The following is a 24,312-nucleotide window of genomic DNA, read 5'->3' as shown; positions in this document are numbered from 1 at the left end:
TAATTTATGAAGATCTGGTCAGCTTATGTCCTTTAGCAAAATACAGCAGAAAAGTTACTCCAGTATCATTGTGTTTTTACAGCCTATTCTAACTTAAATCACAGCTTCACAGAGGCAAGGTGCTTGGGAAGATAAAGATGATGTCATCTACATAAATTATTTGATAGTACAGGACTAATTAGAAGATGTATCCTGTGCTTGCCAAGTTATAATTATGCTTTAATTTACTGGAGAAGTAGGACCAACTATAAGAAGGGACAAAGTAAAGCATAGCGTTATCTTGGGGGAAGAGAATCAGGCAGACACTCCTGCACACCAGGCCTGTGATAAGTAGTGTCTTTAAATCAATTATTAATTTGTGAGATTACAAACAATTGGGGATTAGCGTTCAGGATATGCAAAGAAAGGAAAACATGTTGGTAGCGCAGAGCAGCGTCCCGGAGAAATGCTGGGAGCTGTAAAGGCAAACATCCATCTCCACCCTCACTGGTGGGTGCTGCAGTGCAGCTCAGCAGGTGAAGTCTCCTCAGCTACAGCTCTGACTTCTCATCTTGGAGTATGTAATAGCACTCAAACCTCATGCAAAAGGTTTCCTCGGCTTATTTTATAGCAAAGTCATGCAAGAGGTTTCCTTGATGCTTCACCGTTCTGGTAGAGAAGAAGTGTGGGGTTTCCCCACCCCTGAGAGCAAACAGCCACCTCTCTTTGCCCTTTTTCCTATTAAATGAACACATGGCTCTGGAAGGCCTGAAGGCAAAAGTTCTTAAAAGGGAAGAAAAAGAAGACGTTCCACCAAGAGGGCAGGGACAGTGGAACAGCAGTGGTCTCCCATCCTGGTGTGGCCATCGCTGCCCCATGGGCAGCCTCCTGTGCCGTGATGTCCCCCGCCATCGTCCTCTGCAGCCGATAAAGTAAAAGCCATCCCTGCTGTGGCAGGAATGCCGCTCCATGCACAAAAAGCAACAGTTTTCATCCCCACTCTTCTCCACTTTGTGCTGTGCTGGGGTTTGCTTCGCATTTAGAGAAACCAGAACCAGTCTGGCACTGCAGCAGTTCCCCCAAGCCCTCAGGACTTGCTGTTCATAACTCCTGCAAATACAGTGCAGGGAGAGGGGGGAGGTGAATCCTCAGATGTGAGCCTGGGGTATTTTTTACCTCTCAGAGCACATAGATGAGTGTTGTTAGCATTGATGAGGCATGCAGCGAGTCAGTGAAGCCCCTTGCACACCGAAAAACACAATTTAATCCCTTTAGGTCAGAAACAGGGCAAACAAATTACTGGTTACCAAAACAGATGAAGATTTAAAGAAATAGTTAAGGGAACGTGATGCCTTTGGCTGGTGACGACAAAAAAAAAAAAAAAAAAAAAAGGGTGCCTGAGTAACAGCAGTTAAATTAAAACCATCTCGGTGGCTGAAACGTGGCAGGAGTTCAAGGAGGAAAACAGCTGGTAGGAGCAGCAGCTCCCACCGTGATGCGGGGCCGGGCAGCCCCAGAGCACACACGTTTTTGGGTTCCTGCTCATCTGTGGAGACGAAGTCACCGCTTGTTTCTGAAGCTGTCCTCATCAGGCCTGAGCTCTGCTCGGGAGGTAAGGGTTTAAGCCTGAAAGTAATTTGGAAAAGTAAAAAAAACTGTGTGTCTCAGCAAATTTTAAGAAATAGACGGAACTGAAGCTTGGATCAAACCTAATATATTCTGTTAACTTATAACATTATTGTGTTTTTCTACTAATTAAAGCATACAGTCAGGTTTTCATACTCTGGCCTTCTACCCACCTACTTTAGCCTCACCAGTGAGCTATCCAGAGACCAGTCATTCTCTGGACCAGACTGGGGAAAAACTGCTCATCTTAATTTTACATACTAATGGGTATTTAACTCAAATTGGATTTCATTTGACTAAGACACTTGTATTTCAAAAGTCTGTTCATTTTATGTTTGAAGTCACGGAGATCTGAACAAAAAATAATTGAAATTAAAATGTTACTCAGGCTCGTTGACGCATTTTCTTTCAGGAGGAAAAAGCGATCAGCTGAGAAAAAGCAACAGAGAGGGAATTTTGTTGAAGTAGCTTCAAAGACAGGGCAGATGAGGAGAGGGCTGCGTATTCATGTGGTGGAAATCGACGGGGCAGGGCGAGTGGAAGTCCCCTCAGTTCTCTGTGTCGTGCTTTGGAAAATGGGTCTTTATTCTTTATGAACCCAGCACGGCTTTTATGTATGTCATCACGAATATTTGTGTTTTTTGGTTCACTTTTTGGGATTCCCCCTGTGGTCACAGACAGCTTGGTAGGCATTATTAGTTTGAAAGGTGTTTATTAATCTGGAAGGGATGGTAAAGAAGCTTTTGCGCTCTCATGAAGGAGCATAAAATATCCAAATAAACTTAATAAGCACCAAAATTTGCTTCAATTGACGTTAAAATTTATTGAAAAATTGTCGAAACTTTATTTTATTTATTGAAACTACAAAGTCCAACCCCACAGCAACAGACTCCGTCCCTCCTCGCGGCTGCCATTTTGAGGGAGCCGCAGCCCCTGACGGGGGCACAGCCACTGGGGGGGGGGGGGGGAGGCACATGGGGGCGGGGCCAAGTCATCAGGGGCGGGGCTACGAAACCAGGGGGCGTGGCCTATCGGCCCAGGGGCGTGGCCTAACAGCCGGGGGCGTGGCCTAGCCGCCCTCGCCGCCCGCCCCGCCGTTGTCCGCCGGCCGCGCGCGCGGGGCGGGAGGGCTCGGGGCTGGCGGCGGCGGCGGCGGCGGCCCCGGGAGGCGATCGCGGTGCGGCCGCGGCGTCGGGAAGATGAACCGGAGCTTCAACAAGTCCCAGACTCTGCGCTACCTGGAGTGCAGCGCGGTGGAAGTGAAGAGCAAGGTGAGCGCCGCCGCCGCCGCGGCGGCAGCGGGGACGGGAGCGGGGCGGGCGGGCGCCACAACCGCCGCCGCTCGATCTTTTGTTTCACCGCCCGCACCCCCGGCGCTCGGCGTGCCCGGGCGGTCGGGAAAGCGCCCGCCCTGTGCTACCTCGGCACCGCCGTGGTGGGCAGCCCTGTTTTACAGCCGCCGTTCTCACGGAGGGGGAAAAAAACCCCAAACGTGGCCGGCCGGGTGGGAAGGGGGCGTCCCCAGCTTTTGGGGTGCCCCCGCTGGGGTCTCCAGCCCCAAGCTGGGAGCGAGCTTCGAAATGGAGGGTGGGCTCCAGGTGCGGGGAGGTCGGCGGGGGCTGGTTTTAGGGGGTTTAAGGGGGTCCAGGGGAAAGCTGATGGCAAGGGGCCACGCAAAGGCACCGTACCTGTAGGAGCGTCGTGCCCTGGTGGGGCTGGTGACCCTACAGCCACCTCGCCCCGCACCGATGGTCTTGGTGCAAGCCCCTGGCAACGGCGACCGCTTTTACAGATCGGATGGACCCGGGGAAACAAACAAACAGGAGAAAAAAAAATCAAAAAAAAAATCAAAAATAAAATCAGAAATAAACCCTACAAACCGTCGTGCCGCTTTCGGTAGCCAGCCTCCCCAGCCCTGGGCTGCCACTGTTTTGTAAGCGCCAGGCCTGTCCCGGCCTGCCCCAGAACGAGAAAGTTGAGTCCCAGAGCTCGCGGCTGGCTGGGCACCCACCCGCGGCCAAGCCCGGCCCCAGAGCCACGCTGGGCAGCCCCTGGGGCTGGAGGATTGGCGTCTGGGGGCTTGGGGAGCCCCTGAAGGGCCGAGGACCCCCTCAAGGTGAGAGGGTGCAGCTTTGGAGCAGCCCCTTCCCTTCTGCACAGGCTTGTGTCAGACATAAGGGAACCCTGTGAGAAGGTATCAGTGGGCAGTCTGGTGGGTGATGGCCTGAAAACGTGACTTTTAAAATTATTTATATGTTTTTGACGGGCTTGCCCATCTTACGGTAGCCGGGTGGTTCCATCTGTAAGGGTAAGCAGCCAGCCAGCTAGTGTAGTGCGTTGGTCACCAGTCAGATGTGGCGCCTGTGAAAACTGGCTGAACTTTTTCCAGGCTAGTTGAGGATTAGCTGTACCTGAATTTTATTTCTCTCCTCCAAAGGAAAGTTCTTGAAAGTGCCCTTAGTTACTGGAAGGAAAGAGATTGTGAGGTTCTCAGTACCAGCCCGGATGAGACACTTCTTTGGCAGTCCCCAGTATCCTTAAATCTCATGATTTCTGATGCGTGTCAGGGGATTACTGTAAAACGTAAATGAATAAAAAGGGAAGGAGCATCCTGGCAGCCAACTCTGATTTATCAGATTTATCATTTCTTGCACGGTGTGAACGTGTGAGCTTCGTGGGTGATGGGATTACAGCTGGTCCGAACTGACTTGTACCTCTCCTGGACCAAGCCTGACCCATCACCCCAGCTGGAAATGGGGCCCCAAAGGATATGGCTGTTCCCGATGCCTGTGTCCATAGATATTTTGATGCCTTGTGATTCTTCCAGCAGGAATGTTCAGAGTGATGTGTTCCCTGGCTACAGATCTTTGCCAAACGACTAGTTTTGTGCCTCTGTGTAGTGCTTCTTGGTGTATGTCAGGTCAACATTTTTTTCTCTGGGCAAACGGAAGGTGCTTCACAAGTCTCCTGGTCGCTGTGCTGCAGTAGGTACTGAAGGTGAAGTTGGAGCATGAGCCCTCCGTGCGCATTTGTTCTCATACATGGCAGTAATTGTAATTGCAATAGTCTTCTGCTTTAAGAAGTCATCTTCCTTCAGGCCCTGTGCTTTCTCCCTGCCTGTCTCCTCCCCTGAAAGCTGGCCTTATAATCAAAACACTTAAGAGCTTATTGCTGGATGGGAGAGCGGAAGGAGAAAGAGAAACCTGCTTAGAAATTGGCACATGTCATAGGAAAATAATAATTGAATTGTAATTATATCTTATCCCTTTTCTCTTCTTGAGTCTTTCTCAACAGAGTAAATTAGAAGCTCGGTTGTTATCTAGGTGTTGTCTGCATAGCTCAGAATACGTGTTTCAGCCCTTTTAGGCAGGATCTGAAGACACATTATCTTGCTGGCTTAAAACAACTGTGTATTCTCATGTGTCTAGTGCTCCGTGGCTCCCTTCCTCAGCCTGGTGACAAGAGGAGTGAGTGTCTGTTCCCTTTGAAGAAATTACCTCTGATCTCTGAAAAAAGTTTCCAGATGACTCTTTCTCTCCTCTTTACCAAGATCTCCAGAGCAAGCAGTGTGTGGGGATTTTTGTTTGTTTTACTAAGAATCTTGCAAGTTGGCATGGGATTGCAACCCTATTTTCATTTTTCTCTCTCTAGCTTTGCAGAGAGGTTGAAGGCCTCTCTTTCCATGAGTAACCTACCAGAAGAACAAAAACTTATAAAATGGGAATTACTATACGTTAATGCTGAGACTTCCTCTTTAATTAGTTCCATGCAGTCAATTTTATCTCACCCTCCTCCGATCAAGTGAAAAATAGAGAGATGATTTTCTAAATTGCACGTATAGCTTTTCAAATAGGAGGGTGTCTATCAGCTGAAGTGTACATTTCTTTTCCAGTCACTTGGATGTTCTGGAATGGTAGAGGTATAAGATTCCCTCAGGCCTTTAAATGGTAGCTCTCTGACTTGGTTGTGGGAGAGTGTTTTTGCATTTTAAAGCTGATAGTGTTATGTTTCTGGCTTAAAAGCAGTGTAGAATTATTATTTTTTCCTTCTCCTACTACATTATTCCCTGTAAGGTGTATATATACCAGTATGAATTTGTTTTCAGATTTTCAAAGGGACTCTTGGTTCCCTCCAAAAACAGTCCTTTAAATAAACCCTCTTGTTTAGTTGCTAAACCCGTTTAAAGAATGAAAACTTTCAGTAATAGCTGAGGATTATAAAAGCACAGCTACCCGACTCAAGTTCTGTTTTGGATACTCGGTGGTAGATTGTGACGTTTCTGCCATATTAATAGTGTCATATTTTCTTGTATTAACAACTGATTTACAAGTTAACAATGTGACTAACATCTTTTTACTATAAACAAACCCATTAAGATAAATATATCCAGTTAACTATAACCATATTTCTTTTTGCTCTCTCCTCCCATCCTGTTTCTTCTCTGTTCCAGTAAATGGTGGTGTTCAGCTGAATGGGTCCAGAGTATAGATATGATAGTGATATGGTCCTCGAAGACAGAGGGCGTGCTTGGGGTCAGCTGTGCTCTGTGCTTTTAGAAGTGCCTTCAGATAAAATGGTGTCTTTGGGTCTTGGACACGTGCATGAGTAAGGTGATGCTTCAGCAAGTCTTTTCCCACGTGCTGGGTTGGAGTAACAGCCAAACACCTTGTGGGTGCCTTGTCTGGTGTGCATGTCATCTTGCTTCGTATCAGAAGTGTACCTCTGGCTGTTACAGTAAAAATAGCTGTTTTAACCTGCAATGCCTTTTTTTTCCCCTCCAGAAGTCGCTGATGCAGTTCAGATAATCTTAGCGATATTGCACATACACATGACACTTCAGCTCTTACCTTGCATATTTGAAATTTATAACACCAAGCGGTGTTTTATCAGTAGTGGTAAGAGCAAACTTGCCTGTACCAGTCCCCTATAAAGAGATTGTAAAGGTCTACTTCTCCTCTGTCTGGTGTTAACCAAGTGAGGGAAGTCTACAAATCGTCTTTTCCAGCCTCTTGTACTTTGTGTGATTTCACTCTAACCCTGAAAGTCATGCAGGCCTTCTGGAGTTCAAGAAATGTTTTCCATGTGTTGCACTCTTCAAAACTGCTGAAGAGGCATCGCTCTGTTTTGACATCCTCTAGGTTTAAAAAGATGTAGTCTACTTTAAGTTTTTAAGCAGTACTTTAGTTTCTTCCAAGTTAGGATCATACTTGTCATACCTAGAACACAATGAAAATAATTGCAGTGAAAAGCCCTGTGACCAGCTGATTTTAACCGCTGGTTTTGAGCTTCAGAACAGTTGATTATATGCAAACCAAATGTGGCACGGACTGAGAAAACCGCAATGCTTCCCCTCTCAAATGAAGACAGTATGCCACAGCAATATCAACTTGAGTCAGTCTGGATTTTTGCAAAACTTGTCAAGAGGAAGATCTTGGGCTGTAAACATTAACCTCTTGAGAAGTCTTGTGCTTGCTCCGTTCCCTCCCTGTTTGCTGAGCTGCTGATGGCAGGTACCGTGATTATCCCGACGTACTAACTAGCATCTGCTGAGCTGCTGGTTCCTCTGTTATTACAGCTCTTTGCTTTTCATGGCAGGGTGACTTTCTGAAGTGGTCACACTGGTAACCGGAGGTCTGTCATTGAATTCATTTGAGAGAAAGTGACCACAGCGTGGTAGGTTACTATACATCAGGCTCAGGTGGTGCCAGCTGTGTTATGCAGGTGGCTGGCACTGGCCAGAAGGCTAGCCCTTGTCACACTGTCCTCTGCTGGATCCCACCTCCAGCTTCTCGCCCTTGCTTTCGTAGCCACACTTATCCTAGTGGCTTGTGAGTTTCTAATCTGCTCAAAATTTCATCCAACAAGTCTGTCTTTTGGAGTCGGCTTCTGAATTTTAGCCCGGGCACACTGAAACAGCCCTAAAGGGCACAGAACAAGGGGCCTTTAATTTGCTGAGGTGCCCTGTGAAGCTGAAAAGCTGTTTACAGCTGGAGTCAGAAAGGAATGTCTCCTCTCGGAGGTTAAAATACCTGTGGAGACTTTGCAGTCCGGAAGCCTGCAGGACCAGCCACCTCTAAGGAGTTCTTCAGGGGGCAGTTAATAGTGCTGTCCTCAGTAGTCCCTTATCACGCCTCTGTAAGAGGCTTTGTGGGTGCTTAATCTGGGCTTTTAGTAGCAAAGAAGCACTTCCATGGATGGATTGCTTGTCCCTAACTACATTTACAATGCAGGCCAGAAGTTAACGATGAAACGTACCTTCTGAGCCATTCCCTCCCTCTGAGGGCAGGCAAAATCTCCCAGCGCAGTTAGTCCCGCTCCCATTGGAAATTCCTGAAGCTAATTGAGGCAGGAATGTCAGGGGCAGGGCGCGGTGCACCAGCCCCAGGGCCACCCAGCCTGGGGCCATCCCTCTCCCTTCCTCCCGTGCAGGCGGCTCCCGGTCCCCCGGCAGGTCTGGCCAGGTGTGCCTGCGCATCAGATCCCTTCTCTGCGGCTCCGGTTGGCCCCGGGCTCGTGTGAAAGCTCTGGCAGAAACTAAAAGGGTTGTAAAGTTGAGTTTGCAGACAGCAAAGTGTTACACGTGTCTTGTAACCGTGTGGATGCATCTCAGAAAATGGTCAGCAAAGGGCTTGCTCTGGCTAGAGACCTGTGCTAGTGCAGGGCTGCCCTTTAGGCTCGTGGGTTTGTGTGCTGTTGGCAGTGTGTAATACCAGGCCTCCTGAATCCGTGCTCCTTTGTCCCACTGGGTGGCAAGGGGACAAATGTTCCTTTCCCCCTCATGCTAATGGGATGTGCCATGGGTGTACGGAAGGGTGATGCTGAAGTCACAGGTGCCAGGGGAAGCTGTGTAATGTCCTCGTGCCCAGTGGTCAAGAACGCAGGTGAGGCAGGGAAAAGGGTAAGCTTAGTTCTGTTCAAGTTGCCCTTGAATAGTTGAGTTTCGGTGAAGAGATCCGTAAGGGACGACAAGGGAGGGGAGGCACATCTCGTGAGGAGAAGTTGATCCAAGAGCAGCGTGGACAGAAATTTTTGCCCAGGCCTTGCAGACCCCTGGGGAAGGTTGAAGGGGTTGCAAAGACAGTCGTGCAAATGAAAGGCAGAGAGGCCTGAATCGTGTTGGGGTACTGTGACAACTGAGGTACTGTGGCTGGATTGATGCCAATTGGGGCAAAAATAATGAGGGAGATGGTGGCGGAAAGTGTCTGTGATGGGGTTGCTGTGAGGACTTGCCACTAGGGACAGCCGCTGTGGGACGGAGCAGCACGAAGGAGAGCTGGGTGAGCTGGGGAAGACATGGAGAGGGGAGAAGGGGAACAGAAAGGTTCAGACAGAGATGTTGCAGCAGAGCTCAAGTCCCAGCTGAAAACACCCCGTACAAAACCATTTACCTTTTGTCTTTGCTCCTATTTCTTTGCCTCTGCTCCTTCTCAGCAATAAAGCAGCCCTGATCAGGTCTTCCTCATTCTGAAAAGCTCGCAGGTAAGCAGAAATTACAGTCTGCAAGGCTGAGAGTGTTTGTTTTTCTTTCTGTCCCCGATACTCCATGGGAGAAGTAGGTGGCTAATGTAATTCATGTTTATTGCTAAATGTTGCTCTTTGATGTTTTCTTATTACAATAGCCTAAACTTGAAGCTAGCAATGAGCTAGAGGGATGGCACCTCATAAACATAGCACTTCTATTTTTCACCCTGTAACATTTTTGAAACTTACCTTTTTTAAAAAAGAATAAAAGGTCTGTTTTGCTTGCAGAGAACTCTTCCATTTCATTCCTACAGAATAGCAACCCTCCAAATAAACCTCAAAATCCTGCTCCCTCCTCTACCCCATCCTCTCTTCTGCCCTCGCTGCTGCACCCCAATTTAAAAAAAAAAAAAAGAAAAGTTGGATGCTGTTGGTCAGCCTGTGTAAGCTTTGCCCAGCTAGCAGTGACTTTCTTCTTCTTTAGAGCAACTTATCAGAACACGTTGCCTTCTCTCGTAATTATTTTCTTGGCCTCTGTTTTTGCTCGGGGCTCCTGCTTGCTGTTATGGCATTTTGTTTGGATGCTTTTGGTCATTTAGTTGCAGACAGCGAGTGTAGTGGCTGGCAGATACTTCGGAGGAACTTGGAACAGAGTGTATTCTTTGCGAAGCAAAATTTACATTTCTTTCTGAATTTCCTTTCCTTTCAGTCATAATTAGCTCTGTCAGACTAAATTCACTTAAGTTTCCTCAGACCCTCCTGTCCTCTGACTCCTGCAATAAGTGGGTGCCGTATTTGCGTTAGATAAATAGGTCAAAATGATTTACTTCATGATGGAGAACTAATCTGCTTGTTAAAGCTGTTAGTTGGTCAAACAGTGTCATACAGTATTGTTCTGGCAGAGACTGCTGGCAGACGCCAGTCCTTGTGTCTCTTTCTTTGGAGTGATACGCTAAGGATGAACTTTGTTTGTAGCTTAGGAAAGCAGACAGTCATCTTGGCTGTCTTTGCAAAGCCCTCAGAATTTGTAGTTTCTGGAAGATACGTGGTGGGTGTTATCTTGAAATCCCGGCTGAATACAATGCAGAGCACCCGGTCCCCGAGCCGTGTGGCACTGCAAAACCTATTATTACTGCGATACTCTCTATCAGCCTCATTAGGGATGATGAATGAACGGTCACCGCTGAGGCGTTTTTTTCCTGTTCTGAAAAGCCCCACTGACAATGGTTGCTGCCTGTGTATATGCCCAGGGTAGACTCATCAGCTAAACCACGGCTACAGCAGTACTAGCCTTTAAACAACGCAGCATCATCTGAGCTATCTGCTTAAATCCCTTTTGAAGGGGCTCTGTTTTCCTTCCCTTCCCCTGCGGGATCGCTGCCCTGCTCCCTTGCATCCTGCGAAGGCACACATGAAAGAAATGCGCTTGTTTATCGCTGTCCTTTTCCTACATGATGGAAGGCTGTCCGTGGGCTTTCCCGAGGCTGAACGAGGGGGTCTGACTACACAGCGTTCACATCAGACCTCAGTGCCCCAAGCCTGCAGATGGATCCCACCGGTGGACTGTTACCCACACGTCGTCACCTTCCCCTGATACCATCGTCTCAAGCGTGCCTGAGGCCGTGCCTGCAGGGCTTATGCTGGCAGGCCTGGCCTCTACACCGGTGTCAGCAGGCCCTATGGGCCTGGGTGGCATCATAGGCTCGCTGTTGTACCGGCTGGGGTGAGTCTCCACAGCATCTGCTTCCTTGTGAGCACCGTGCCCGCTAATGGTTCTGAGTGAGCCTCTACAAACGAGCATTTACCGGGGCTAGCGGCCAAGCACATAGCCTGGCACGATGCTGTGGTGGCTAAAGGAACCCCACGTTCCCGCTGAGGTGTGCCGAACAGGAGGTGCAGCCTCAGCAAAGCCTCCAGAGATCATGTTCCTGCCTCTTGGGTTTGCCATGTAGGTGCTACACTCGTCATGGGAAGATGGCTTCTTCTCTTTTGAATCCACGAGAAAGCAAGCTTTAAGATACTTTTCAAACAGAAATACGTCAGCTTTCTTTTGGTTTAAAAAGTTGTCGCTCAGATTTTTTTTGGAGAGGAGCAGGGGGTGGAGGACAAAGAGGGACTGTTTTTCCTCCATTGGAACCAGCTGTGGGTTGTTCGGCTTTTGTGCGTTTGGATGGGCATTCTGAATTGAAATCCAAACTGGAACCAGCAGTTAATATTACAAACAAGCGGCATAATTTGGCTAAACAAGCTTTCAGACGATCACAACTAGGCTTTGATGCTGAAGAGTGGGATTTTCATAACTGCGGAAGTAATCTGAGAACATGCTTGCACCCAAAGCCAGTAAGGCTTTGCTTTTTTTTTTTTTTTTTTCTTTTGCTTGAAGATGATTATGGCGATGATTCAGACTTTTGTTGGTCTCAGCAGAAGAGTGGCTTGCATATGTAAGTTGATTTAACAACTGTGAACCTCTAAGTGAATTACTCTCCATTTTGAGGAAAAACTTATCTACAGAGAAGCCTCAGTTTTCTTTAATTGTTTTTGTTTGTTTTCTCTGTGGTTTCTTGCCCTGGTATTGACTGACTTTGCAGATGAGAACTTCCATGAGGTCCTAGTCGCAGCCTGCCTTGTTTGTGGATTTACGGATATGGTTCCTTGCTTTCGGGAATGAGTTAGCATATGTAGAGCTTCAGCTGGTGAACAGTAGATTACTAGCACTAAACAATATAAGCTATGGAAAGAAATGTACCAGAAGGATGATTTAAACTACATAGTTTAACTGTCTGATTTCTTTTAGATGCCTAAAAAAAGTTGAATGAAGTTTCACTTCATTCTCATGATTGGAGAATCTAATTGTTTCCTCCTGCTCTTAATAGCATACTTGGTTTCTGATATCAGAAATAAGGCTAACTGAAGTCTTTTCTGCAATCATGTCCTTACTTAAATACATTAAGTTATTTTAAATAAAACATTTTCAATTGTCTTATGCCACCCCCCTCCTTTTTTTTAACAGTCACTTAGGAAGAAGCTTCAGGAATAAAAACTGGTGCAGTGACAGAAGATTTAAACCTGTAAAAACTCATTTAAAATAAGAACTTCCCTCATCCTACATGGATACCAGGAAATTCTGGGGGCATGTAGAGGGAGTGTAATTTGCTAATAGCAGTCTGTGCACTCGCATACCACACTTCTTTAAAGGTCTTGTGGTTGGGATACCAGTGGTATTGATAGAAAACGTGTAAAGAATTTTTATTAAGGTTGTTTGAATAGCTGAGTAATTTCTTTTGAAAGCAGTAGGGTGAACACTTCTGCTTCAAAGAATAGTTCTGTGGATGCCCAAGATGATGGTAGTGAATGATGGAGCTTCAAAGCTAAATCCTGCAAATCCTCTGGGATGGAAACTTAAAAGGAAGCATATTCTTTAAATATTAAGGTGGCACATGTGAGCATACCTATTGTGAAGCAGGGTGGTGTCTTGGTAGCCACGGTTTTATTCTAATGGGAGGACTTAAAAGGGTTTTTGTAGACTTGAAGGCACTGATATATGCCTGTATTTCTCGTAGAAAGAGATGTATACCACGACCAAATGTCAAACTAGAGCGTTGGGCTGTGAAGATGTGTGAAAGCAGACACTTTGTTGTTTTCTCTTACAGTTTGGGGCAGAGTTCAGAAGGTTCTCCCTGGACCGCTACAAGCCGGGAAAGTTTGAAGACTTCTATAAACTAATTCTTCACATTCATCACATAGCCAACCTGGAAGTGATGATTGGATATGCTGATGTGCATGGAGACCTCCTCCCTATTAACAACGATGACAACTTCTTCAAGGCCGTTTCAAGTGCTCATCCGCTGCTCAGGGTTTTTATACAAAGGCAAGGTAAGACGCAGTTTTCATTTCAGCGCCTTGACCATTGGTGGGACAAAGTGAAGAGCGGATCTGTGGCCCTAGTATAAAGGCTGAGATGACGCAAGAGGAATGTGGGACCCCTTCCACTCTTCTTCTCAGGGTCACAGGCTGTTCTTTCACACACCTCATTACAACATGCAGAAATGACGTGACTTCAGGGCCAGCAGAGGTACAGCATTGCTGCCTGTGAGGCATTTGAGGGATAGCATGCTGCTTGTCACCGTGAGACCCTTCTTTTCCTAGGGGAATGTGCCTTGTGCTGCCCGTGCTCTGTCATCACCCGAGCATGCCAACCTCACTGCTCTGCCTGTTCGAGGGAGCTGTGAGGAGGGAGGGGATCCTAGTGTTGTACTACTAGTTCATATTTAGAAATACTATCTATCTATCTATCCATTACAATCAGTGTCATATCTAAATGATTCATGGCTGTATAGTATATCAATGCACACAGATATGTAGTTATTTAAAAATAATAATAATAATGTCACAAATGGGTTCTTGTTTGACTCTGACCTGGCAGGCAAACAGATAATGATTTCTCCTCTGTCCTTAAATAAAGAAGTGCTGATTCTTCCCTTTCTGAAATCATCAACCGAGTGTTGGGCAGAATTGCCTGAATGTGAAGGTGACTTCAGATTTAAGTGGCTGTGTTGTTCTCGTCAAGCTTTTATTGCAGATATCTGGAAGTATACCCTACCTTCCCCCTAAAGGCTCTGTCTGACAGTTGCTTCAGACGAGGGTTGCTTTTTATAATGAGTTGTCTTCCTGCAAAGCTCCTTAAATCCCAGAGGAACCCAGCACTGTGTTAACACTGCCTCCACAGTGTTTTCAGTCATGTAGTGATTTATAGCACAGGGTTTGGAATTAAAATCTGGCCAGTAGCAGAGTCAGAAATGGGACTTGACCTATGGCTTTGAACAGTCATGTAGCTTTTTGGGGCTGGGCTCTTTGCTCTGTGGGTTTTTGTATTGATGAGGATTTAGCAAGAGGCTCCAGCCTGCTCCCTGATATGAGCTTGTATAGCATGTGGTTTGATTCTGTGTCATCAGATACAGACAGAGCTGTGTGGCCCTCCCCATCCAGAACATGTTGTCTGCCTCCTTCTTTTGGATGAAAATAAATGCTTGAGGGGGCAGTGGAGAAGTGGATCCAGACCAGTTTCTTTTGTTTGTGTGTCTGTCAGAGGAGTGGGAACGTCTGTGAAAGAGGACTTGGGTTGTTAGCTCTCCTTTCTGGTGCAGGAAACGCTGAGTTGGATGACAAGTCCTCTTACATCTCCTTTCTGCAACGCCTGTTAGGGCTTGTGAGTGTTCGTGGTGGGTCAGGTCATGAGAAATTGCTTGCATGACTGTCGTGCCTGCATCAGTTCAAGTTTATTCATGTGTCTCTGGATCAGTCCTGTTCCAAACGCAGCAGTCCGTGCTCCGAGCAGACCACTAGAAGCCTTGAATATCCCTAGTGGCACTGGGAGAGGATTTGCCACCGAACTGCTGGTCACACAAGTAGGCGAGTAAGAGAATACTGTTGGTTAAACGTGGGAAAGATGCTCCCTGCTCTTCTTCAGCAGGAAATTGTATGCTAGTCAGGGAGGTTTCTAACTTGTAACCTTAATGGAAAAGTGCAGTGTTTCATTCCTTAAAAATCTTTTCTTTTACTTGCTCTTCAGTGGAAGGAATCATGGCCACACAAAAGGAAGCTCGCATAAAAGGGAAGACCAGTCTGTGCCTCCCCACACGTGGCAATGCCTGAAAGCTTTCCCAACACGTGTTCTCTTGTGCTGCCTCTAAAGCTGAAGGGAACAGTAAATTTTGGCCTGTCCCTTTGACAAATGGCACCTTTAACATGGGACTCTTGTGGCTAATGCTTGAGACTCATGCTTGTGGATGCTTCCAAACCACCTCATACATTTCCTTTTATGAGAAGAGACTTTGAGAAATCGTTCCCTTCCAAAACAGCAGGAGTTCCTGAAATCGTTTGTCTCTTCCTCCTTTGCTCCATCATAACCCTCCCATGTGCGCGCACACAGTTTTCCCTTTCTTAAGACTGAGGTGCTGGAGCAACGCTGGCCCTTCTGCTGGAGATCAAGGTGACCAGCCCCTTTCCCAGCAAGCAGGAAACCATTGTGCCAACCTGGGGAATGCGGTGTGTCCGCTGTGCTTCGGCTCACACCCTAAACTCAGGCTGCGGAGGCGGGAAATTAAGTTGACAGGGATGCCAGTAAAATATGAGACCGGTCCCCTGACTTTAATGGAGACTGCAGAGCATGGGCTGTACAGCTTGTTGGGTCGTGGATTGCTGTTCTTCGGCAGGAGAAGTCCTAGGAGGTGACTGCCAGAGGTTGTTCCCGCAGTGCTGTTGAGTAGGGAGGAAACTGGGCAGAAGTACGTAGACGTGGAACAACTGAGTAGTTGAAGTTCAGGTCTTTTTCTAGCTGAGCGGACTGTTTATCAACTGCGTGATTAGTCATTTTGTCTGTTTTCACAGTTTATAGCTGGGTTATCCTTTCTCTTGTGAAGTGGGTTATATAACGATGATAAACCAGCTTAACTGTTTGTTACCAGAGGGACAAAACTGGTGACAATAATCAAGCAACAATTTGCTAGTTTGATTTTTGTTTGCCTTTTTTTTTTCTTTTAAATCTGAGCTTAGTCTTGCACTTAAATTCAAAAGCACTTCCCTCATTTGTCCTGAGGCTAGCTATGTGCGTGCCGGGCTGGTGTCCAGGTATGGGATAGCTGTTTTAGTCTATGTCCTCATTTTTTTTTTCCCCACACCTGAGCCCCAACACTTTCAGGATCACAGTAGCTGTTCTCTCTTAAGGCAGGGAAATGTCAGTGCTTATAAAGCCAGCCTTTTTATTAAGAACTGGATTGCTGTTCCCAGTGTGCCTGTGACAATTACTGCAGATGCTTTTTAGGGTCTTGAGGTCTCTAGGACATCTGACAGTTACATTTGAGTACACTCAGCTGTGTCAAGTTTTTATAGCTCGTAGTGATCCATCTGCTGAAAATACGTGTTGCTCTTCCTTCCCCCTCCCCTCCAACACCAAATTACAATGCAGATAAAAATCCTAATTAGACAACCAGGCTATAAAAAGAAAAACAAGCCAGTTTTCATTTGACTTGCTTTCCCAGGCTACAGTATGGGCTGTGTCCTCAGCTGTTTTAAACTGATGTGGCTCGTGACTTCATTAGCACAATAGCGATTTATATCAGCTGATGCTTCCAGCCCAAGAATTTACTCACTTGGCTGTGACTGATGTCAAACATATCCAGAACCCGGCATGGAAGATGCCTGCTTGTGGGGAAAGGACGGATGTTCCAACGACCTTAGAACAATGCAAGGAATTATGGATGTGTTTGACTTACTCCACAATAACTGAACTCTTGTACTCTAGCCAAGACCTGCATGAAGGAAAGGCTTATCTGTTGATGCAGTTCTTCATCAGTTTTTCAAGACTTCATTTGTTCTTTGTCTGTTTTAAACTGTAGCTCTTGAGAGACGCGCTATTGTGAATACAGCAAAAATTAAAAAAAAAAAAAGTGTAAGCTGTGAATTCAAGTAGAAACAAAGAACTAAAAAACCCAAATGGGTCAGTATTACATACTGTGACTGCATTGCATTTTTCCTTGTATGATTAAATGGAATGACATTACTATCGAATCTTGTTTTAATGCCTGTCTCCTAGAGGCAGAGTGTGTTCAAACCAGGCTGTTTTGGAGGCTCTGAAACAGAATGGAGTGACCAACAGCAGAAGTGTAATGACTCCCTCGCCATAAACCTGCCTGAAGCGACTCCTCAGACTTTGCAAGCAGGGCATCAGGATTTAAGTGAAGGTCTACGAGACAACAGATTCCAAGATTTCCCCTCTTTTGCTCAAATTATCTGCTATGGTGTGTTTAACCTAGGAAGGTTAGGAACTCCGGGAGGTATTGTGTGTGGGGACTGAGATTGTGCTTGTGGTTGTTGCATGTGTACAGCTGCTGATAGTCTGAATCAGCAGGTGTATTACTATAGTTCTTAAGCAACTTCCATAAACACAACAGTAAACTATGGATGTTGGGGAGCTTTATTAAGCCTAAAACAGAATCTAGATCAAATTCACACTCTTTCCATTAATAAAATTAATTTTAAAGCTTCCTAAAGGTTTGAATGGTTACATAAGTATCCTACAGGTAGGGGAGGGGTGAGGTGCTGGAGTGTCAGATGCTGGATCTGTATTTCTGCATGTTTTCGAATATCAGGCTTCCTACAGGAACATAAAAGAAAAAAAAAAAGCCTTAAGAAGCTGAAGAGCATTCTGACAGAGCAACTAAACCTAAAACACTCTATAAAGCTAACCAGAACAAGGCCTAACATAATAATTTAGTTAATGCCACAAATGAACTGCAGCTGTTAATTGAGGTGGCCTGAAGCTAGAGAAGGCTGATGTCTTGTAGTACCTTTATTGTCTTGTATTTTGCAGTCTGGAAAACTGATAGTGTGTAAAAAGCCATTAAGTACCATCTTTAGAGACTCGCTATTTGGTGTCTGTTCTTCTGTAGTTATATTTTAATAGCCTATTACTGTAACAGTAAACCAGCACATTGAACACCAGACCTTGCTTTTCTCCTTGAGTGGTTAGCGCTGCTGTCTGCCATCAGTTCTCACTTAAAGCTCAGTCCAAAATCAACAGGGAGAAATGTGCGTTTACCAGGCTGGCTTTTGGATCTGGCCTTGAATTCGGCTTGTTTTAATGAGTTTGGAAGAAGCTAATTTTCCTCTGCAGCGTGCAGTGACTATAATGTGTTTAAACTGCTGTACCATGCATCAGAAAGTTTCACCTTTATGTGCAGAAGCAGATAAATAGCTCTGCAGTTTTTTTTACCTGGCAAAGTTCTGTTCTGCTTGAGGTACCAACATCTGTGCTTAGCTTTCTCGTTTTATAAAATCATAGCAATAACAGTGAGTTTTAAAACAAAAATGTGCTAATGGGAATCGTGCCCAGGTCTGACTGAAAAACTGATGGTGGGTTGTTTTATTGTCTTTCATACTCTAAGCAGATAATCCTCAGGAATGGTGGTTGGCTGTCTAACCACATGTGTTAAACATGAGAACTGGCTTTGAGGCAGCAACTAAAATTAAACCTATTTTCAGCTATCTAAAACCCTTAACTCTCAGCTTAGACTTCCAGAGGAAAAGTTGAAGTCTTTCACATCTTTTTGGTTCTTTAGTAACCTTCCTGTTTATTTTACAGCACAGGCGTTAACTTTATCACCGCAAAAGGCTGTCCTGAACAAGAGCAGGGTGATTTTACTGCTCTCAGAGGCACCTGATATATTAAATAATAAAGCAGGTAGCAGCACATGTTGAGGGGAATCCTGAACTGCTTCTGTTCTTGCTCTTGGTTGGGCTGTGCAGATTTTCAAAATGTTCTTTTACAAATCCGAGGGAATAAAATTAAAGCTAAGGGTGCAGAGAAGGTGACTTGAGACTTATATGCTCTTGTAGAGGAGGAGGGAGGAGAAGCCACTGCTCTGGCACTTGGTGTAGTTCATTGATGCAGTAGAAGATGCAGCTCAGCTGCTCTCCAGACTGTCCTAGGGCTGCCACCATGTCTCCTCTGCCCTGGCATGGGTGTGATCCAGTGTCTGAGCTCTCTGAGAGAGCTCTTTGGCAGAAAACCAGTTGTTCTTGTGAGGCATCAGCATGGGATGGGCAGGACAACTGATTGATGTTGCCATGAAGCCTCAGCTTCCTGGGAGGAAGCACTTTGCTTGCAGACTTTGGAAACAGGCAAGGCTGCTGCATTGAAGAAGGAGGAAAAGGCATCTTGCCTTAGCTTTGACGAGATTAGGGAATGGTGGTAGATTTCATGCTAATATAATAGGAATTGCTGCTAGGCTTAAATCCTTTCATGGTTTTTCTCAGAAACATCTCTGTGTTTGAGCTGGAGGGGTCTTTGAATACTTGTTAAGCCAAGTAATCTTTGTCCCACTCGAGTCCTTTGATATCTGAAGATAAGTAAAATGCAGCTGTTTGTTTCACTGAAGTCTGGCAACAAATTACTGTAGCTCCATTGCCCCACCTTTCATGTGCAAATGATGAGACTGGGTAATCTTTCAACTACTTTATTAAGCATCTTTGAAAACATTACGTTTTATCTGGCTTGTCAGACATAAACACAAAACAGCCTTGGATTTTGTTTTTGGCATGGGTAGTAATACCTGGTCGCTGAGCAGAGCCAGCACAAGGCTGCTTCTCTCCTTCTTGAAAACTCCCTTTTTAGAGCATGCGGATATTTGGTTTTCATCTGCAGTTATTTTAATTGCAGCCAGAAGAGTTGGTAAGCAAGAATTATAGGTGATAGGCGAGGAGAGCACGTGGAAATAGTGTTGCCTGCAAATTGGGTTTCTAGAGTAAATCTGAAACTGTTGTTTTACAGTAAAGTCTTCACTGGGCACTGTATAAATGTTAGTAGCTGCACCATACGCTAGGGATGGAGCAAAAGCCTTGTGAAAATGCTGCTGCGCTGTAATTGGCAGAAAAAACTTGTGGTACTTCTGTATTAAAGCTACATGGGGCTTGCATTTAGTTGCAAAGTTTAGTAACTTAATAATGAAAACATTAATAAATAAAAATTATACTATAACTGCTACAGCTGATTGCATTTAAATTGCATTTAGCTGGCACTGGCACCACAAGCTCAGCTGAATTTCGACTAAAGGAACTCATTTACAGGGGAAGCTCGTGCAGCTTTTAATAAGAGACTCTACTTAACTCCATGCTTGGCTTTCACTGGTGAGCCACGTGAGAACAAGTAAATAACCATTCTTTTCTTTCATTCCTCACTCCCATGTGTTGTCTTACAGTTGTAGATTGCTGCTGTGATGGTACTTAGAAAAACAAGACAGAAGGACTCCCCCAGTTATTCCCAATTATGTCTACATAAAGACAGTCTCCAGTAAAATTATTATCTTGTTTGTACTGTTATAATCTTATTTTCTTCTTTGGTCTGGCCCTTTTAATTTAAGATAGTGAAGCTGCTCTAACAGGTGGCTTGTCCATACAAAAACAGCGGAGAGGAAGGCTTGACAACCGATCCTCTCCCGTTAAGGTCTCTGCGAGGGAATTTTCCACTATTTATATTTCCCTACCTTAGCAGTCAAAATACAAGATTCTGTTTCCTGCACATGGCTCAGGTTTTTTCCTGTGCTGCCTAGCTGTCATTTCCGTTCTTAAATGATGGAAACAAGTACAGCGTGCAGATAATAATGAAAGGCACTTGACAATCTCCTCTTGACACATGTTGTGGATTTCACCTGAAGAGACCTCGCGCGCCACTTTCATGTGGCGAGGGAGGATAGATAGCACGATACAAATGCATAAGTTAACTCAAGATTCAGGCCTTTGGGAATAGGCTTTCTGTTGAATTTCTTAAGTACTCTAAAGGGCTTCTGACAACTTAATGGGTGTACTCTTGCACTGAAAGCAAGTGTGCAATGTTGGATGCTTCTGCTAGCTGTTCGTAGTTAAGTTAGTTTTTTCAATGCCTACTAACTGAAAATGTAACTATAAAAACCTTAAAAATATATGCTTTTTAAAAGTGAAAGCTCCTCTTTTGTCTTCTCACTGCCTGTGTTGTTAGGGTTGCACTTCCCAAACGTGACTGTCGGCTTTGATAATACTGCACAAGAACTCAGGATACTCAGTTCCAAGAGGGAAGGCGGTGTGGGGACAGTTGAAAGACCTCTTTCTTGAGCCTGTCCCTAATGAAGATCTGTTTGAATCTTATTTTTTCCTCTGTGCTATGTTTAGAGTAGCAAAGAATCCTGTGGGAATATTGAGGAAACTATTAACCTAGAAAACTTCACTGTTGTTCTTGCTCTTCAGTCCCCTGCTATATACTGACACTAAGTAACCTCTAAAAACTTCATATGAACAACTTCCACACCACTCGTCTCCTCCTCCTTTCTCCCTCCTTCATTTTCCAGTATTTCTACTGTCTCTCTGGTTTCTCCCCCTTACTGTTTTTTTTCTTTCTTTCAGCTCTCTGCTTTCTGCTCTTTGTCTTAGTTTTGAATTGTTCTGCAAGGCCAGTGTGTTTGTTGGGCAAAAACACACAGGTGCTGGTGCCTGGTATTCTGAGCATTAGAAGAAAGCTGGGAGAGTGTTAATAGCAGTGGAGTGGCAGTGACAGAGCAGGTAAGGAAATAAGAATTAGTGAGGAAAAACTGCCTGCAGTCAGGATCTTAAATGAATTTATTCTCTGTTTGGATTAGAAATAATAGAGAAGTTGGGGATTTGAAAATAAGCAGCCTGAAACTTTGAAGGAGAACACTTCTCTATGTTTATTTCACTAACGAATAAGAAATATTGTAGTGCCTGGTCACTGTGGAAGTTGGAGAGTTGGGATCCAGCAGAGTCGGTGGAAGGCAGTGTCCGAGCACAAAGAAGTCATGAAAAGTCTCTCCTAGTCTCCAGCAGCAGTGGGCTCTGAGACTGAGTTTCTGCCGCCTCCTCCACTGCAGGTGACCACAGCTGTTTCTGGTGAAGTGGAGGTACCAGCTGAGGATTTGAGAAGGCTTAAACCTGTTCTAGTCCTCTACAGGTACCAGGGAGGTGTGATAAGAGGAGGTCTGTCACTTCTGACATCTGGTTGAACACTGATGACAACCGGTCTGTTTGCTTTGTTAGCCTGGATAATGCCTTACTGCTTTGTTTTCATTCTGCCAGGCAATCTGGTACTTTTAGTGTGTATCCAGCAGATGCAGTGGTTTTATTTACAGAATAATGTCATCTTCAAGTCTTTGTGTACTCACTACAGTCTCATTTTAAATGCAGTTGGCATGAGTGAAGGGGAGAAAAAACCACACTCTTGACCAGAAAGTCATGGAGTTTCAGAAAGAATTCCCTCCAAACTGTAAGAATCTGAATGAATGCTCTATAATAGATCCTACAAGTCCAGGGGGTTGGGCGTCTTTGCTTGCAACAAAGAAAAACGAAGGAGTTCCCAAAGCTTGCATTTTATGAAACTGCAAAAATTCTAACATATCTTTTTTTACCTCTCTAAAGGATATCTGTAACACACTTGAAGTACAATGTGGAGCTAAATATATATATATATATATATATATATATATATATATATAAAAAGTATTATATATGTTATATATACATATTATATATATTAGCTGAGACAGAGTATCGACAGGAGATGTGACAGTCTTGTTGTGCCTGCATTACTTTTTGCTCACTTCAAAGTGCACTGGGAACTTGTGCAATGTAATCATTGATTTTCTGTACTCACTTCTGGCTGAGTGTTAGAGATGAGAGGGTAGCTTACAAGGAACCAACTTAACATGCGTCAAGCTCTTGGGACATGCTCTCTCCTCAAGCTTGAATCATCTTTACAGCTACAGAAGACCTCTTTATGGTGGATTTGACCTATGCCTCTCACAAAATGTGAGATTCTCGTTTCCAGTGTTACACTAGCTTGGATCCTACAATGCTGTGGTTGAAAGGCTGCTTCTTCATCCCTTAGGTTGCTTCACGAGGGAGTTACTTTTCCATGTGGGTAACCACATCATGTCTTCTTTTATCGGGCTGTTGTACCTCAAAGGTTGTGTCCTAAGGGTTGCCCCTAGATAATAACGGAGGCGCAAAGAGTGCTGATGACCTGCTAGTGAGCTTTACATTTGCAAGGGTAACTGAGCTAATTCTGGTCATGATTTCCATTAGGTCTGCCTAACACCTCTTCTTGTGTAAATAGGACAAGCCTAGAGGCACATCAGATTCTTCTTTGTTTTAGTTGACTTCAGTAGTGGTGTGGCTGGTGCCTTTGTGACCTCTTCAAGGTATCTGTCCTTGCACTGGGCCATCATGATGAAAAACAGGAAACTTTGTGTTTAACTTCACTCTTCTGTTCAGGTCTCGTGTCTTTTGCTGTTGAAAGCAAAGGTGCTGGTGAGAGTATTGCAAAATTTCCCCTTCCCCGTTTTTTGGCTGATTTCAAAAAACAGAGAGGGCTTCAAAGGTTATGTGACAGCATTACCTGGCAGCTCTTGTCAAACCGTAGAGTTTGGGACCTTCACTTTTCTTGCATTATACCTGTCTTCAGGTTGTTCTGAGGGCTCCCAGCCTGTCCCCTAGAAGAGCACTGCCCTGTGCTATATTTTGCTTTACTCAGGATTTACTTCGTCCTTCCCCGATCTATTTGGCTGCCTTCTACTGGTTACAGGGATCTATTACTGGCATGCTCCATGGAATGGAAGTTCAAGCAACTTGTATGTTGAAGGCCTTGCATGCTGTCTTCACTGTACCTCAGAGGTATCTGATGTGTACGTGTAAGCTGCTGTTTTGGTAGCTCTCAGACATTGCTTTGCACTCACAAGATCTATGCCATTTCTTGGGGCAGAATGTCCTGAATTGGTGTCTCCCCACGTGACATAGCAATGGAGTAAGGAGAGGAGGGAAGAGCAGTGTCTTCTAGCCCCCCCTTAAGCATGGACGTTTTTGGAAGAAGATGTGTTAGGCAGCTAGTTCAGAGCATGGGGGGAAGAGCAAGAAACTTATCGACAACGTATGACCTTAGGAAAAACAAACAAAAATAAAAGCACCCAAAACCTACCCTCTTGTTGTTTCCTACCGTGTCATCGCATACGTCCTCCTGCCACACACACATTTGAATCACTTGACAGGAGACAGACATGCAGTGTAATAAAGAAATGCAGTAACTGGGGCATTACCCAGGTTCTGTGCTGGAGGCTGTCGCCATACATTGCTGGGCGCTGATCTCTGTGCTGCAGAGCACTCTGAGGTGGGGGAGTGAGATGGGGGTGGTATTTAAGCTCATCTCAGGCTTGCCATGTCATCCAGAGGGGGATGGAGAGCAGAGGGGGAGCACTGAGAGAAAGAAGCCTTGGCTGGCTATCCATTGTGGCTTAGCATATGCTGCTGCGGGCAAAGAGGTTTGGCCGTGCCCCAAAACCCACGTCCCCTCCCTGAAACGTTCCCAGAAGCAGCTGGCCACAGGAGCCAGCTCATGGGCTGCAGGTCACAGGAAACAGCTTGCTGCAACAGACGTGTCTTCCTTTGCTCAGATGACCCTCAGCAAGGGTATGTGTCACCTGCATCATCGCTGGGAAGCGTGTAGTGTTGGCAAGCAACAGGAGGGATGTTGCTGGTGTGCACAAAAACCTGTCTAACCGTGGGCTTCCACCAGCGTCGAACCCCAGACAGCGCAGAGATGGCATTTGAGCATCCCTGCAACTAATTTGCAAGTCCTACCTCTGGATGCCTGGAGTAAAGCTGTGCAGCAATATCTTCCTGAGTGTGTGGGTTGGGATTTTTGTTTGTGTTGTC

The 24,312-nt window shown here is 45.4% G+C and overlaps 1 protein-coding gene across 1 annotated transcript in view; it reads left to right on the top strand.

Annotated features, from left to right (window-relative positions):
• Positions 1 to 2,710: 2,710 nt before the first annotated feature.
• PARD6G (par-6 family cell polarity regulator gamma) overlaps positions 2,711 to 24,312 on the top strand; it is a 60,811-nt gene continuing 39,209 nt past the window's right edge. The window contains exons 1-2 of the mRNA XM_035550630.2: positions 2,711 to 2,876; positions 12,717 to 12,939. Of these exons, the coding sequence (XP_035406523.1) occupies positions 2,805 to 2,876; positions 12,717 to 12,939 (295 nt within the window). The 5' untranslated portion in view covers positions 2,711 to 2,804. The remainder of the gene's footprint in view (positions 2,877 to 12,716; positions 12,940 to 24,312) is intronic.

This window comes from Cygnus atratus, chromosome 2 (assembly GCF_013377495.2).
Source record: "Cygnus atratus isolate AKBS03 ecotype Queensland, Australia chromosome 2, CAtr_DNAZoo_HiC_assembly, whole genome shotgun sequence".
NCBI classification, from domain to species: domain Eukaryota; kingdom Metazoa; phylum Chordata; class Aves; order Anseriformes; family Anatidae; genus Cygnus; species Cygnus atratus.
Note: the sequence above shows the minus strand (reverse complement) of the source record. Positions and strands in the feature narration are given on the sequence as shown.